At 44.2% G+C, this 18597-nt stretch overlaps 1 protein-coding gene across 2 annotated transcripts in view; it reads left to right on the top strand.

Moving 5' to 3' along the window:
• The window catches only part of mapre3b (microtubule-associated protein, RP/EB family, member 3b), a 76626-nt gene extending 59185 nt beyond the window's left edge, over window positions 1-17441 (top strand). For both annotated transcript variants that reach the window (XM_055885813.1, XM_055885812.1), the window contains 5 exons: window positions 7782-7932; window positions 8183-8313; window positions 9708-9860; window positions 15923-15963; window positions 16054-17441. In XM_055885813.1, coding sequence (XP_055741788.1) covers window positions 7782-7932; window positions 8183-8313; window positions 9708-9860; window positions 15923-15961 — 474 coding nt within the window. In that variant the 3' untranslated portion in view covers window positions 15962-15963; window positions 16054-17441. The remainder of the gene's footprint in view (window positions 1-7781; window positions 7933-8182; window positions 8314-9707; window positions 9861-15922; window positions 15964-16053) is intronic.
• The last annotated feature ends 1156 nt before the right edge of the window (window positions 17442-18597 follow it).

Below are 18597 nucleotides of genomic sequence, written 5' to 3'. Positions count from 1 at the left end.
CTGTAGACTGTATCCTCTACTGCAGACTGTATAGACTGTATCCTCTAATGCAGACTGTATCCTCTAATGCAGACTGTATCCTCTACTGCAGACTGTATCCTCTACTGCAGACTGTATCCTCTACTGTAGACTGTATCCTCTACTGCAGACTGTATAGACTGTATCCTCTAATGCAGACTGTATCCTCTACTGCAGACTGTATCCTCTACTGCAGACTGTATCCTCTACTGCAGACTGTATCCTCTACTGCAGACTGTATCCTCTACTGTAGACTGTATCCTCTACTGCAGACTGTATAGACTGTATCCTCTAATGCAGACTGTATCCTCTACTGCAGACTGTATAGACTGTATCCTCTACTGCAGACTGTATAGACTGTATCCTCTACTGCAGACTGTATAGACTGTATCCTCTACTGTAGACTGTATCCTCTACTGTAGACTGTATCCTCTACTGCAGACTGTATCCTCTACTGCAGACTGTATAGACTGTATCCTCTACTGCAGACTGTATCCTCTACTGCAGACTGTATCCTCTACTGCAGACTGTATCCTCTACTGCAGACTGTATCCTCTACTGCAGACTGTATCCTCTACTGCAGACTGTATAGACTGTATCCTCTACTGCAGACTGTATCCTCTACTGTAGACTGTATCCTCTACTGCAGACTGTATCCTCTACTGCAGACTGTATCCTCTACTGCAGACTGTATAGACTGTATCCTCTACTGCAGACTGTATAGACTGTATCCTCTAATGCAGACTGTATCCTCTACTGCAGACTGTATCCTCTACTGCAGACTGTATCCTCTACTGTAGACTGTATAGACTGTATCCTCTACTGCAGACTGTATCCTCTACTGCAGACTGTATCCTCTACTGTAGACTGTATCCTCTACTGCAGACTGTATCCTCTACTGCAGACTGTATCCTCTACTGCAGACTGTATCCTCTACTGCAGACTGTATCCTCTAATGCAGACTGTATCCTCTAATGCAGACTGTATAGACTGTATCCTCTACTGCAGACTTTATCCTCTACTGTAGACTGTATAGACTGTATCCTCTAATGCAGACTGTATCCTCTAATGCAGACTGTATAGACTGTATCCTCTACTGCAGACTGTATCCTCTACTGTAGACTGTATCCTCTACTGCAGACTGTATCCTCTACTGCAGACTGTATCCTCTACTGCAGACTGTATCCTCTAATGCAGACTGTATCCTCTAATGCAGACTGTATAGACTGTATCCTCTACTACAGACTGTATCCTCTAATGCAGACTGTATCCTCTAATGCAGACTGTATCCTCTAATGCAGACTGTATCCTCTACTGTAGACTGTATCCTCTACTGTAGACTGTATCCTCTAGTGCAGACTGTATCCTCTACTGCAGACTGTATCCTCTACTGTAGACTGTATAGACTGTATCCTCTACTGCAGACTGTATCCTCTAATGCAGACTGTATAGACTGTATCCTCTAATGCAGACTGTATCCTCTACTGCAGACTGTATCCTCTAGTGCAGACTGTATCCTCTAGTGCAGACTGTATCCTCTAATGCAGACTCTATCCTCTAATGCAGACTGTATAGACTGTATCCTCTACTGCAGACTGTATCCTCTACTGCAGACTGTATCCTCTACTGCAGACTGTATCCTCTACTGCAGACTGTATAGACTGTATCCTCTACTGCAGACTGTATCCTCTAATGCAGACTGTATAGACTGTATCCTCTATTGCAGACTGTATCCTCTAATGCAGACTGTATAGACTGTATCCTCTACTGCAGACTGTATCCTCTACTGCAGACTGTATCCTCTACTGCAGACTGTATCCTCTACTGCAGACTGTATCCTCTACTGCAGACTGTATAGACTGTATCCTCTACTGCAGACTGTATAGACTGTATCCTCTACTGCAGACTGTATCCTCTACTGCAGACTGTATCCTCTACTGCAGACTGTATCCTCTACTGCAGACTGTATAGACTGTATCCTCTACTGCAGACTGTATCCTCTACTGCAGACTGTATAGACTGTATCCTCTACTGCAGACTGTATAGACTGTATCCTCTACTGCAGACTGTATAGACTGTATCCTCTACTGCAGACTGTATAGACTGTATCCTCTACTGCAGTCTGTATCCTCTACTGCAGACTGTATCCTCTACTGTAGACTGTATCCTCTAATGTAGACTGTATCCTCTACTGTAGACTGTATCCTCTAATGTAGACTGTATCCTCTACTGCAGACTGTATCCTCTACTGCAGACTGTATAGACTGTATCCTCTACTGCAGACTGTATAGACTGTATCCTCTACTGTAGACTGTATAGACTGTATCCTCTACTGCAGACTGTATAGACTGTATCCTCTAATGCAGACTGTATCCTCTACTGCAGACTGTATAGACTGTATCCTCTACTGCAGACTGTTTCCTCTACTGCAGACTGTTTCCTCTACTGCAGACTGTATAGACTGTATCCTCTAATGTAGACTGTATCCTCTACTGCAGACTGTATCCTCTACTGCAGACTGTATCCTCTACTGCAGACTGTATCCTCTACTGCAGACTGTATCCTCTACTGCAGACTGTATCCTCTACTGCAGACTGTATCCTCTACTGCAGACTGTTTCCTCTACTGCAGACTGTATCCTCTACTGCAGACTGTATCCTCTACTGCAGACTGTATCCTCTAATGTAGACTGTATCCTCTACTGCAGACTGTTTCCTCTACTGCAGACTGTATCCTCTACTGCAGACTGTTTCCTCTACTGCAGACTGTTTCCTCTACTGCAGACTGTATCCTCTAATGTAGACTGTATCCTCTACTGCAGACTGTTTCCTCTACTGCAGACTGTATCCTCTACTGCAGACTGTTTCCTCTACTGCAGACTGTATCCTCTAATGTAGACTGTATCCTCTACTGCAGACTGTTTCCTCTACTGCAGACTGTTTCCTCTACTGCAGACTGTATCCTCTAATGTAGACTGTATCCTCTACTGCAGACTGTTTCCTCTACTGCAGACTGTTTCCTCTACTGCAGACTGTATAGACTGTATCCTCTACTGCAGACTGTTTCCTCTACTGCAGACTGTATCCTCTAATGTAGACTGTATCCTCTACTGCAGACTGTTTCCTCTACTGCAGACTGTTTCCTCTACTGCAGACTGTATCCTCTAATGTAGACTGTATCCTCTACTGCAGACTGTTTCCTCTACTGCAGACTGTTTCCTCTACTGCAGACTGTATAGACTGTATCCTCTACTGCAGACTGTATCCTCTACTGCAGACTGTATCCTCTAATGCAGACTGTATCCTCTAATGCAGACTGTATCCTCTAATGCAGACTGTATCCTCTACTGCAGACTGTATCCTCTACTGCAGACTGTATCCTCTACTGCAGACTGTATCCTCTACTGCAGACTGTATCCTGTATCCTCACTGAAGACAGTGAGCCTCTTAGGTCGTATACCAGATCAAGATAAGGGCAACCTCAGAGGGGCCAGACAATGGTTCCAAACACTGCCTTACTCCTTCCCCCCATGAGAAAAGTAGGGAGTGACTGGCGTACAGATATTGTATGAGATAACTAACTGGTTCCCCATTAATAACGCCATCCCTTCAAATGGTTTAGGAATAGTTACAGACACATTCACATAAGAAGACAATGTTCCATTCTGTCCTCCTCCCCTTCTGATATTCTACATAGCACCACATGGTTTAACAGATACATTCCCATATGAAGACAAGCCTCCATTCTGTCCTCCTCCCCTTCTGATATTCTACACAGCACCACATGGTTTAACAGATACATTGACTTATGAAGACCAGCCTGACCTCTCCCCTCTCTGGGCCCCAAGTGACTAAGCCCTAGCTGAGAAGGGAAAATGCAACTGCCCACAGTATCTCACAAGCATATGATGACAATAACATCTTATCTATCTATGTTACCTAGCTAAATCTGATTCTGCCACGACAATGCTCTCGATGGTGCAGCTGTAGAACATTTTGAGGATCTGAGGACCCATGCCAAATCTTTTTAGTTTCCTGAGGGGAATAGGCTTTGTCGTGCCCTCTTCACGACTGTCGTGGTGTGCTTGGACCATGTTAGTTTGTTGGTGATGTGGACACCAAGGATCTTGAAGCCCTGAGAATGGGGGCGTGCTCGGTCCTCCTTTTCCTGTCGTCCACAATCATCTCCTTTGTCTTGATCTCGTTGAGGGAGAGGTTGTTGTCCTGGTACCACACGGCCAGGTCTCTGACCTCCTCCCTACAGGCGGTCTCGTTGTTGATCAGGCCTACCACTGTTGTGTCATCGGAAAACTTAATGTTGGTGTTGGAGTCGTGACTGGCCATGCAGTCATGAGTGATCAGGGAGTACAGGAGGGTACTGAGCACGCACCCCTGAGGGGCCCCCGTGTTGAGGATCAGTGGCAGATGTGTTGATACCTACCCTTACCACCCGTCAGGAAGTCCAGGATCCAGTTGCAGAGGGAGGTGTTTAGTCCCAGGGTCTTTAGCTTAGTGATGAGCTTTGAGGGCATTGAATAGCATTCTCACATAGGTCTTCCTTTTCCATACACCTACTGTACTGGAGTGTGAAGCCACTTCAACCTGCTTTTCCTCGCACCTGACACTTCCGATCCCCGGTAACACGGTACCCCTACTCTCTCGTCAGGTTCCACCTGACACTTCCGATCCCCGGCAACACGGGCACCCCTACTCTCTGGTCAGGTTCCACCTGACACTTCCGACCCCCGGCAACACGGGCACCCCTGCTCTCTCGTCAGGTTCCACCTGACACTTCCGATCCCCGGCAACACGGTACCCCTACTCTCTCGTCAGGTTCCACCTGACACTTCCGATCCCCGGCAACACGGGCACCCCTACTCTCTGGTCAGGTTCCACCTGACACTTCCGATCCCCGGCAACACGGTACCCCTACTCTCTCGTCAGGTTCCACCTGACACTTCCGATCCCCGGCAACACGGGCACCCCTACTCTCTGGTCAGGTTCCACCTGACACTTCCGATCCCCGGTAACACGGTACCCCTACTCTCTCGTCAGGTTCCATCTCTGAACTATTGGAGCACGTGTCCCTCTTTCTGACACCACCCTTCCTCACCGTTTCCCTCAGCGATCATCACTGCTGTTAATTCAACGTCACTCTCGTCACATTCAATTTCCTTCTCTAGCTCTTCCAGAAGTTCTGCGTTATCCGTTATTCCAGATTCACTCAAAACATATTCTGCTTTTCTCCTTTTTTTCTTCCCCTTCGTCAGATCTTTCAGAAGGCTTGTGCAATCCCCCACTCCATATTTATTCATAATTTCCTCCTTTTCTACCATCTTACTGCCAATGAACCCACAGCCTCTGACCCATGCCTTGAGCTGCCCTGCCAACCTCCTCAAGAGCAGCCATTGTTATGATTTAACTTGAGCGCCAAGTATAGGCGTTTCTCGTTGTCGTCATCAACTAAACTACCCCCACAGATTATGAGAGGATGCTGCTTGGTGCGTCCATACGGTGGAAGGAGAGGGAGGGGCTTAAACAGTTTGAGTCTGGTCGTGGCCAGACTGTATCCGTGTAGCCAAACAACAATGTACAGTGCATTTGGAATGTTTTCAGACCCCTTTCCGTTTTCCACATTCTGTTACGTTACAACCTTTTTCTAAAATTTATAAAATATTTTTTTCCCTCATCAATCTACACACAATACCCCATAATGACAAAGCAAAAAATAAAAAAAGATACCTTAAATACATAAGTATTCAGACCCTTTGTCACGAGACTCAAAATTGAGCTCAGGTGCATCCTGTTTCCATTGATCATCCTTGATGTTTCTACAATCAATTGATTGGACATGATTTGGAAATGCACACACCTGTCTATATTAGGTCTCACAGTTGACAGTACATGTCAGAGCAAAAACCAAGCCATGAGGTCGAAGGAATTGTCCGTAGAGCTCCGAGACAGGATTGTGTTGAGGCACAGATCTGGAGAATGGTAATGAAAAATTTCTGCAGCGTTGAAGGTCCTCAAGAACACAGTGGCCTCCATCATTCTTAAATGGAAGAAGTTTGGAACCACCAAGACTCTTCCTAGAGCTGGCTGCCCGGCCAAACTGACCAATCGGGCACAAGGGCCTGGGGACCTCCCTGACCAAGAACCCGATGGACACTGACAGAGTCTTAAAGTTTCTCTGTGGAGATGTTTGCCCTTCTGGAAGGTTCTCCCATCTCTGCAGCACTCCACCAATCAGGCCTTTATGGTAGAGTGGCCAGATGGGAGCCACTCCTCAGTAAAGAGGCACATGACAGCCTGCTTGGAGTTTACCTAAAGGCACCTTAACGACTCTCTGACCATGAGAAACAAGATTCTCTGATGTGATCAAACCAAGTTTGAACTCTTTGGCCTGAATGTCAAGCGTCATGTCTGGAGGAAACCTGGCACCATCCCTACAGTGAATCATGGTGGTGGCAGCATCATGCTGTGTGGATGTTGTTCAGCGGCAGGGACTGGGAGAGTAAAGTTCAGAGAGATCCTTGATGAAAACCTTCTCCAGAGTGCTCAGGACCTCAGACTGGGGCGTGTCATACCCAAGAAGACTCGAGGCTGTAATCGCTGCCAAAGGTGCTTCAACAAAGTACTGATTATAGGGTCTGAATATAGTGTATATATTTTTATTTTTTTCGTTAGTAAAAAATTCTAAAAACCCGTTTTTGCTTTGTCATTATGGGGTATTGTGATGTCATTATGGGGTATTGTGATGTCATTATGGGGTATTGTGATGTCATTATGGGGTATTGTGATGTCATTATGGGGTATTGTGATGTCATTATGGGGTGTTGTGATGTCATTATGGGGTATTGTGATGTCATTATGGGGTATTGTGTGTAGATTGAGGAGGGGTAAAAACAATGTAATCAATTTTAGAATAAGGCTGTAACGTAACAAAATGTGGAAAAAGTCAAAGGGTCTGAATACTTTGAGTGCACTGTAAGCTCACAAGATCAGGATGGTTTGTACGAGGCTAGATTTGTAGGTATACACATACGCTTGTTTTACTTCATTTTTGTTTGAATCCAAGATATCCTACCCCTCTCTCCCAGTAGAGAGGCTGGTGAAGGGTGAATAAAGTACCTCTCTGTCTCAGATCATCCCAGTAGAGAGGCTGGTGAAGGTCTCAGATCATCCCAGTAGAGAGGCTGGTGAAGGTCTCAGATCATCCCAGTAGAGAGGCTGGTGAAGGTCTCAGATCATCCCAGTAGAGAGGCTGGTGAAGGGTGAATATAGTACCTCTCTGTCTCAGATCATCCCAGTAGAGAGGCTGGTGAAGGTCTCAGATCATCCCAGTAGAGAGGCTGGTGAAGGTCTCAGATCATCCCAGTAGAGAGGCTGGTGAAGGTCTCAGATCATCCCAGTAGAGAGGCTGGTGAAGGTCTCAGATCATCCCAGTAGAGAGGCTGGTGAAGGTCTCAGATCATCCCAGTAGAGAGGCTGGTGAAGGTCTCAGATCATCCCAGTAGAGAGGCTGGTGAAGGTCTCAGATCATCCCAGTAGAGAGGCTGGTGAAGGTCTCAGATCATCCCAGTAGAGAGGCTGGTGAAGGTCTCAGATCATCCCAGTAGAGAGGCTGGTGAAGGTCTCAGATCATCCCAGTAGAGAGGCTGGTGAAGGTCTCAGATCATCCCAGTAGAGAGGCTGGTGAAGGTCTCAGATCATCCCAGTAGAGAGGCTGGTGAAGGGTGAATAAAGTACCTCTCTCTGTCTCAGATCATCCCAGTAGAGAGGCTGGTGAAGGGGAGGTTCCAGGATAACTTTGAGTTCATCCAGTGGTTTAAGAAGTTTTTTGATGCCAACTACGACGGGAAGGAGTATGACCCTGTGACCACACGCCAGGAGGGCACCCCCTCACCCAACCCAGGTACACACACACACCCCTCTGCTGCATCACCATGTCCTCACCGCTCCTCACCAAATCATCTCATTTCCCACAAACCCAAATGATCCTCTTCCACACCAGGAAAAAGTGATCCATGCTGCCCGTATGTTGATGTGCTGCTCTAAAGGGTTTTGACTTTGTTCTCTCCCTCTACGGTGTAAATCAGGGGCTTTGTTTCCCTCTGTTGATTGGGTGCTAGTGAGAGTCTTGTTAAGATTGGTTGTGTGTCCAGGCCCCCAGAGGACGTCTCCCACGGCGACCAAGACATTCCACGCCCCCCCGAGGCAGATACAGTCCGCCCCCATCCGCAGGGCGACGCCCACCAGAGCATCAGACGCTGAGATACTAGAACTGAACCAGCAGGTAGGTACACACACACACACACACACACACACACACACACACACACACACACACACACACACACACACACACACCACATAGTAATACTGAAATACAAACATGAAAATAAGAATTCTTATCAAACAAGTACCTCATTTATTCTGTATATATTTTTATTTCTAAATGTTTGATATACAGTGCCTTCGGGAAAGTATTCAGACCCCTTGACGTTTCACATTTATGTTACAGCCTCATTCTAAAATTGATTTAAAAAAAAAAAAATATCCTCACACACAATACCCCACAATGACAAAGCGAAAACAGGTTTTTAGAAAATGTATTAAAAATACAAAACAGAAATACCTTATTTACATAAGTATTCAGACCCTTTGCTATGAGACTCTAAACTGAGCTCAGGTGGATCCTGTTTCCATTGATCATCCTTGAGATGTTTCTACAACTTGATTGGAGTCCACCTGTGGTAAATTAAATTGATTGGACATGATTTGGAAAAGCACACACCTGTCTTAAATGGAAGAGGTTTGGAAGCACCAAGACTCTTCCTAGAGCAGGCCGGCCGGCCAAACTGACCAATCGGGGGAGAAGGGCCTTGGTCAGGAAGGTGACCAAGAACATCTCTGCAGCACTCCACCAATCAGGCCTTTATGGTAGAGAGGCCAGATGGAAGCCGCTCAGTAAAAGGCACATGACAGCCTGCTTGGAGTTTGTCAAATGGCACCTTAACGACTCAGAAACAAGATTCTCTGGTCTGATGAAACCAAGATTGAACTCTTTGTCCTGAATGCCAAGCGTCATGTCTGGAGGAAACCTGGCACCATCCCTACGGTGAAGCATGGTGGTGGCAGCATCATGCTGTAGGGATGTTTTTCAGCGGCAGGGACTGGGAGACTAGTCAGGATCGAGGGAAAGATAAACGGAGCAAAGTACAGAGATCCTTGATGAAAAACCGCTCAGGACATCAGACTGGGGCGAAGATTCACCTTCCAACAGGACAACGACCCTAAGCACACAGCCAAGACAACGCAGGAGTGGCTTCGGGACAAGTCTCTGAATGTCCTTGAGTGGCCCAGCCAGAGCCCGGACTTGAACCCGATCGAACATCTCTGCAGAGACCTGAAAATAGCTGTGCAGCGACGCTCCCCATCCAACCTGACAGAGCTTGAGAGGATCTGCAGAGAAGAATGGGAGAAACTCCCCAAATACAGGTGTGCCAAGCTTGTAGCGTCAAACCCAAGAAGACTTGATGCTGTAATCGCTGCTTAAGGGGCTTCAACAAAGTACTCAGTAAAGGGTCTGAATACTTATGTAAATGTGATATTTACTCTCCTCCACCTCTCCCTCTCCCTCATCATGTGTGTGTGTGTCTGTGTGTGTGTGTGTGTGTGTGTGTGTAGATGTTGGACCTGAAGTTGACAGTGGATGGTCTTGAGAAGGAGAGAGATTTCTACTTCAGTAAGCTGAGAGACATCGAGCTGATCTGTCAGGAGAATGAGACCAACACCAGCCCAACACTCTCCAAGATCATGGATATACTGTACGCTACTGAGGTAGGACACACAGACGCATACAGACTATATAAACACACACAGACTGGTGGCATTGGAGGGCCAGTAGAGGGCAGTCTGTCCTGTTCCATCACACAACTAATATTAATCTTCTAATCAGTAGAAGTAGAATTAATCATAATTTATTAACTCTAATAGCAATTGTTTGTTAAAGGGGAAGTTCAGTCGAGGAACCATCTAACATCAAGTTGTAAAATAGTGAACTTCCCCTAAACTATTACGCTATTTCTTCACATAAGCGCAGCAATGCGCACATAGCAGTAGGCGATAAGCGCGAATATACCAAAATGCAATAAATATGTGGGAAAAACACCATTCTCCAAAAGTGAACGCAAATGCAATCATGCATGTAATACTTTTATTATAAAAGGGTCATTTTTATGGTGAAAATGATCAAGTGCCGTCTAAGTATGTCAGATACATATATAGATATACATATATAGATATACAGATGTAGATATACAGATATAGATATACATATATAGATATGTCAGGTTCTGAAGTTATTAGGCCACTTTAGTTGTGATACTAACCTTATTAAAACATATAGGACTATGGGCTAGGCTACATGAGGTGTGATACTAACCTTATTAAAACATATAGGACTATGGGCTACATGAGGTGTGGTACTAACCTTATTAAAACATTTAGGACTATGGGCTAGGCTACATGAGGTGTGATACTAACCTTATTAAAACATAGATGACTATGGGCTACATGAGGTGTGATACTAACCTTATTAAAACATATAGGACTATGGGCTACATGAGGTGTGATACTAACCTTATTAAAACATATAGGACTATGGGCTAGGCTACATGAGGTGTGATACTAACCTTATTAAAACATATAGGACTATGGGCTACATGAGGTGTGGTACTAACCTTATTAAAACATATAGGACTATGGGCTACATGAGGTGTGATACTAACCTTATTAAAACATATAGGACTATGGGCTACATGAGGTGTGATACTAACCTTATTAAAACATATAGGACTATGGGCTAGGCTACATGAGGTGTGATACTAACCTTATTAAAACATAGATGACTATGGGCTACATGAGGTGTGGTACTAACCTTATTAAAACATATAGGACTATGGGCTACATGAGGTGTGATACTAACCTTATTAAAACATATAGGACTATGGGCTACATGAGGTGTGATACTAACCTTATTAAAACATATAGGACTATGGGCTACATGAGGTGTGATACTAACCTTATTAAAACATATAGGACTATGGGCTACATGAGGTGTGATACTAACCTTATTAAAACATATAGGACTATGGGCTACATGAGGTGTGATACTAACCTTATTAAAACATATAGGACTATGGGCTACATGAGGTGTGATACTAACCTTATTAAAACATATAGGACTATGGGCTAGGCTACATGAGGTGTGATACTAACCTTATTAAAACATATAGGACTATGGGCTACATGAGGTGTGATACTAACCTTATTAAAACATATAGGACTATGGGCTACATGAGGTGTGATACTAACCTTATTAAAACATATAGGACTATGGGCTACATGAGGTGTGGTACTAACCTTATTAAAACATATAGGACTATGGGCTACATGAGGTGTGATACTAACCTTATTAAAACATATAGGACTATGGGCTACATGAGGTGTGATACTAACCTTATTAAAACATATAGGACTATGGGCTACATGAGGTGTGATACTAACCTTATTAAAACATATAGGACTATGGGCTACATGAGGTGTGATACTAACCTTATTAAAACATATAGGACTATGGGCTACATGAGGTGTGATACTAACCTTATTAAAACATATAGGACTATGGGCTACATGAGGTGTGATACTAACCTTATTAAAACATATAGGACTATGGGCTACATGAGGTGTGATACTAACCTTATTAAAACATATAGGACTATGGGCTACATGAGGTGTGATACTAACCTTATTAAAACATATAGGACTATGGGCTACATGAGGTGTGATACTAACCTTATTAAAACATATAGGACTATGGGCTACATGAGGTGTGATACTAACCTTATTAAAACATATAGGACTATGGGCTAGGCTACATGAGGTGTGATACTAACCTTATTAAAACATATAGGACTATGGGCTAGGCTACATGAGGTGTGATACTAACCTTATTAAAACATATAGGACTATGGGCTACATGAGGTGTGGTACTAACCTTATTAAAACATATAGGACTATGGGCTACATGAGGTGTGATACTAACCTTATTAAAACATATAGGACTATGGGCTACATGAGGTGTGATACTAACCTTATTAAAACATATAGGACTATGGGCTACATGAGGTGTGATACTAACCTTATTAAAACATATAGGACTATGGGCTACATGAGGTGTGATACTAACCTTATTAAAACATATAGGACTATGGGCTACATGAGGTGTGATACTAACCTTATTAAAACATATAGGACTATGGGCTACATGAGGTGTGATACTAACCTTATTAAAACATATAGGACTATGGGCTACATGAGGTGTGATACTAACCTTATTAAAACATATAGGACTATGGGCTACATGAGGTGTGATACTAACCTTATTAAAACATATAGGACTATGGGCTACATGAGGTGTGATACTAACCTTATTAAAACATATAGGACTATGGGCTACATGAGGTGTGATACTAACCTTATTAAAACATATAGGACTATGGGCTACATGAGGTGTGATACTAACCTTATTAAAACATATAGGACTATGGGCTACATGAGGTGTGGTACTAACCTTATTAAAACATATAGGACTATGGGCTAGGCTACATGAGGTGTGATACTAACCTTATTAAAACATATAGGACTATGGGCTACATGAGGTGTGGTACTAACCTTATTAAAACATATAGGACTATGGGCTACATGAGGTGTGATACTAACCTTATTAAAACATATAGGACTATGGGCTACATGAGGTGTGATACTAACCTTATTAAAACATATAGGACTATGGGCTACATGAGGTGTGATACTAACCTTATTAAAACATATAGGACTATGGGCTAGGCTACATGAGGTGTGATACTAACCTTATTAAAACATATAGGACTATGGGCTACATGAGGTGTGATACTAACCTTATTAAAACATATAGGACTATGGGCTACATGAGGTGTGATACTAACCTTATTAAAACATTTAGGACTATGGGCTAGGCTACATGAGGTGTGATACTAACCTTATTAAAACATATAGGACTATGGGCTAGGCTACATGAGGTGTGATACTAACCTTATTAAAACATATAGGACTATGGGCTACATGAGGTGTGATACTAACCTTATTAAAACATATAGGACTATGGGCTAGGCTACATGAGGTGTGATACTAACCTTATTAAAACATATAGGACTATGGGCTACATGAGGTGTGATACTAACCTTATTAAAACATATAGGACTATGGGCTACATGAGGTGTGATACTAACCTTATTAAAACATATAGGACTATGGGCTACATGAGGTGTGATACTAACCTTATTAAAACATAGATGACTATGGGCTAGGCTACATGAGGTGTGATACTAACCTTATTAAAACATATAGGACTATGGGCTACATGAGGTGTGATACTAACCTTATTAAAACATATAGGACTATGGGCTAGGCTACATGAGGTGTGATACTAACCTTATTAAAACATATAGGACTATGGGCTACATGAGGTGTGATACTAACCTTATTAAAACATATAGGCCTATGGGCTAGGCTACATGAGGTGTGATACTAACCTTATTAAAACATATAGGACTATGGGCTACATGAGGTGGGATACTAACCTTATTAAAACATATAGGACTATGGGCTAGACTACATGAGGTGTGTGCGACTATGATTTTAAAAAGTTGGAGGAAAAAAAAGGCATGAGTTGTTTCTTGCTACACAAGCTGGACATCATTCACACGTGATAATATACATTACGTGACCAAAAGTATGTGGACACCTGCTCGTGGAACATCTCAATCCAAAATCAGGGTCATTAATATGGAGTTGGTCCCCCCTTTGCTGCTATAACAGCCTTCACTCTTCAGGGAAGTCATTAATGTGGAGCTGGTCCCCCCCTTTGCTGCTATAACAGCCTCCACTCTTCAGGGAAGTCATTAATATGGAGTAGGTCCCCCCCCTTTGCTGCTATAACAGCCTCCACTCTTCTGGGAAGTCATTAATATGGAGTAGGCCCCCCCCCCTTTGCTGCTATAACAGCCCCCACTCTTCTGGGAAGGATTTCCACTAGATGTTGGAACATTGCTGCTGGGACTTGCTTTCATTCAGCCACAAGAGCATTAGTGAGGTCGAGTAAGGCACCTAACCCTCTTCTTCCCACCTTCTGGATAAGAGCGTCTGCTAAATGACTAAAATGTCAACTAAAATGGACACCGATGTTGGGTGATTAGGCCTGACTCGCAGTTGCCATTCCAATTCTTCCCAAAGGTGTTCAGTGGGGTTGAGGTCAGGGCTCTGTGCAAGCCAGTCAAGTTCTTCCACACCGATTTCAACAAACTATTTCTGTTGGACCTCGCTTTGTGCACGGGGGCATTTCATGCTGAAACAGGAAAGGGCCTTCCACAAAGTTGGAAGCACAGAATCATCTAGAATGTCATTGTATGCTGTATCATTAAGATTTCCCTTCACTGGAACTAAGGGGCCTGAACCATTAAAAACAGCCCCAGACCATTATTCCTCCTCCTCCAAACTTTACAGTTGGCACTCTCCATTGGGGCAGGTAGCTTTCTCCTGGCATCCGCCAAAACCGTTCGTCGTACTTCCAGATGGTGAAGCGTGATTCATCACTCCAGAGAACGCGTTTCAACTGCTCCAGTGTCCAATGGCGGCGAGCTTTACACCACTCCAGCCGAGGCTTGGCATTATGCATGGTGTTCTTAGGCTTGTGTGCTGCTGCTCGGCCATGGAAACCCATTTCATGAAGCTCCCGACGAACAGTTCTTCTGCTGACGTTGCTTCCAGAGGCAGTTTGAAACTCGGTAGTGAGTGTTTCAACCGAGGACAGACGGTTTTTACACGCTACGCGCTTCAGCAATCGGTGGTCTCGTTCTGTGTGCTTGTGTGGTCTACCACTTCACAGCTGAGCCGTTGTTGCTCCAAGACGTTTCCACTTCACAATAACAGCACTTACAGTTGACCGGGGCAGCTCTAGCAGGGCTGAAATTTGACAAACTGACTTGTTGCAAAGGTGGCATCCTATGAAGGTGCCACGTTGAAAGTCACTGAGCTCTTCAGTAAGGCCATTCTACTGCCAATGTTTGTCTATGGAGATTGCATGGAGGTGTGCTCGATTTTATACACCTGTCAGCAACGGGTGTGACTGAAAGCCAAAACCACTAATTTGAAGTGGTGTCCACATACTTTTGTATATATATATATATTTTACAAGTGATAGGCTAATATCACCCATTAGAATATTCTTGATTTAATCTTATCTTTACATATACTAAATAATGTGATATTAGTTTTGATTTAGAATGCACCATTATCATGCACCTGTCTTGAAACAGGGAAAAAATACATGTCATCTATGCACTTAAACAGCAAATGGAGGACACTTTTCCCAGGGTTCATTTTCATGCCAGCCAGGTAGGCTCTACTCCTGTTGTAAAGAAGCAATGTGCTTAATATTAGGACGGTTGTGAAATAGATATAGTAGGCCTAGTCTATAGAAAGCTGATGGGATCCTCCTCTTTTTAATAGAGGCCATCACTCTGTTTTCTCACACAATTGCATATAGACATTTTGTGCAACATGAGCTCTCATGAAGTGTTTGATTAGATTTTGATGTCAGAGTGATTAGAGGGACAATAGAGTGCTGAGTACCAGGCAGTTAGCAAGTTTGGTAGACGGCTAATCACCATCAGAGCTTGGAGAAGCCTAATTACTGTGACTAAACGATCTCAAGGAATTTGACTGTTCGCCGGTGTGGCGGTAATACTGTCACCGTAACAGCCCTAACCATGGCTCACTTTCCACCTCTCCTCTTCCCCAAGGCGAGGTTGACCTTCTCAGCCAACTTACCTGATCAATAAAGGTGAATAGAATGAACAACTACACACACCATTAACACAACTTCACACACACCCCCAGCTATCCCCTGACCGCTGTCTGACCTGTGTTTTAGGATGGCTTTGTGGGGGCAGCGGATGAGGAGGCGCCACGTGGAACATTCCTCCGCTCTCTCCCAGGATCAGCGCTTCAAGATTCTCATCTCCTACTCCTATTTTATTACTCTCCTTCTCAGCCTCCTCCCTCTTCCTCCCGTCCCTCATTTTCCCTTGTTCCCCCTCCCTCCTCCTCCCCTCCAACTCCTCAGACATGTCAGGCTAACGCTGTACACTTCATCTGTATGGTTGGTGTTAGCAGGATGCTAGGCTAATGGCTAATGTAAATTAGATGACAGAGTAGCACAGAGCATGGATCTATAGCGCCCTCTATCTGTAGAGACAGGTAACAAACTCACTAATCTCTGAACCCATAAAAATCTGTCATGATTGTCTCGGATGAGGGGAGACTAAACTCCCTCCACAGACTCGCTGGTCCAGTACCATGTACATATGATCCGGGAGATGGTTGAAGAATCACTTCGGAATTGGACGTCGGGAAATGCCTTCAGAACCGGCCACTGGGGCAACAGCGAGCGTTATGACCCTCCAGTAGACTTGGGTTTTACCATGGCATTGAGGACAAGGGTGGTAGATGGGGGTGGTTAACTAACTAAACGTAACCCTTCATTTAAACATGTTGACATTTGGAGCAATGGGACAACAGCAGAGTGTCCAAAACACTGAACTTTGACATTTGGATAAACGTGGATGAATGACTAGTTCTGCAGTGAGACAGCTTGTTGCATATGATATCATATGACATATCAGTCCCTGCATTAACAATATGGACCAGTACCAGTTGACCAGAACCATCTCAGTCCATTAGGACTCAACATAATTCATATCAAGTCACCCCGTCGCTTCAATTGCAGAAACAAAAAAAACTATCAGAATGATCCAGAAACCAACAATGCAGTGTGATTAGCTGAGGCCAGCAGAGACAGGAAGCAGAGAGACAGGAAGCAGAGAGACAGGAAGCAGAGAGACAGGTCTGTTCAGTAGGGAGCAACATCCCAGGACATTCAGATAGAACCTCCACATTCTGCAGGTTTTAAAATGACCCCTGGTTCTATTTTTGATTTAAATGAGTTATTTAACGTTACTAATTTAACATTAGCTTGGAGTGGCTAACAGGTTAATGTGAATCTATTACCCTGAGAAAGTTTAATAAAATGTATATGAACAAACACTACTACACTGTATATACTAATGGGTGAGTATTGAGTATTGATTATTAATGAATTGATTTGAAGTGTTTTTTTTAGCAGCTGTTTTTTGATTTGGAGTTTCTTCTTGTTGGGGGCGGGGTTTAAGTGACTGACAGCTGTCAGCCCCCGGTTGTCATGGCAGCCCTGTGACTAAGTTTTATTACGGAATAAACAGTGGGTTCAAAACCAGAAAGAAAGCGACTGGTCGACTCTTACTGTAGGCACACACACACGCACACCACGCACACACACACGCACACCACGCACACACACACAGACAGACAGAGAGGGGTTGAGGAGCGCTGTCAGCATGGCTACTGTCCTTTAAACAGAGAGGGGTTGGGGAGGGCTGTCCTTTAAACAGAGAGGGGTTGATCCATAATAAACCCCAGGAAGAGTAGCTGCTGCCTTGGCAGGAACTAATGGGGATCCATAATAAACCCCAGGAAGAGTAGCTGCTGCCTTGACAGGAACTAATGGGGATCCATAATAAACCCCAGGAAGAGTAGCTGCTGCCTTGGCAGGAACTAATGGGGATCCATAATAAACCCCAGGAAGAGTAGCTGCTGCCTTGGCAGGAACTAATGGGGATCCATAATAAACCCCAGGAAGAGTAGCTGCTGCCTTGACAGGAACTAATGGGGATCCATAATAAACCCCAGGAAGAGTAGCTGCTGCCTTGACAGGAACTAATGGGGATCCATAATAAACCCCAGGAAGAGTAGCTGCTGCCTTGGCAGGAACTAATGGGGATCCATAATAAACCCCAGGAAGAGTAGCTGCTGCCTTGGCAGGAACTAATGGGGATCCATAATAAACCCCAGGAAGAGTAGCTGCTGCCTTGGCAGGAACTAATGGGGATCCATAATAAACCTCAGGAAGAGTAGCTGCTGCCTTGACAGGAACTAATGGGGATCCATAATAAACCCCAGGAAGAGTAGCTGCTGCCTTGACAGGAACTAATGGGGATCCATAATAAACCCCAGGAAGAGTAGCTGCTGCCTTGGCAGGAACTAATGGGGATCCATAATAAACCTCAGGAAGAGTAGCTGCTGCCTTGACAGGAACTAATGGGGATCCATAATAAACCCCAGGAAGAGTAGCTGCTGCCTTGGCAGGAACTAATGGGGATCCATAATAAACCTCAGGAAGAGTAGCTGCTGCCTTGACAGGAACTAATGGGGATCCATAATAAACCCCAGGAAGAGTAGCTGCTGCCTTGACAGGAACTAATGGGGATCCATAATAAACCCCAGGAAGAGTAGCTGCTGCCTTGGCAGGAACTAATGGGGATCCATAATAAACCCCAGGAAGAGTAGCTGCTGCCTTGGCTAATGGGGATCCATAATAAAC

The sequence above is a fragment of the Salvelinus fontinalis genome, chromosome 27, assembly GCF_029448725.1.
Source record: "Salvelinus fontinalis isolate EN_2023a chromosome 27, ASM2944872v1, whole genome shotgun sequence".
NCBI lineage: Eukaryota > Metazoa > Chordata > Actinopteri > Salmoniformes > Salmonidae > Salvelinus > Salvelinus fontinalis.
This window is presented reverse-complemented; position numbering and strand designations above follow the sequence as displayed.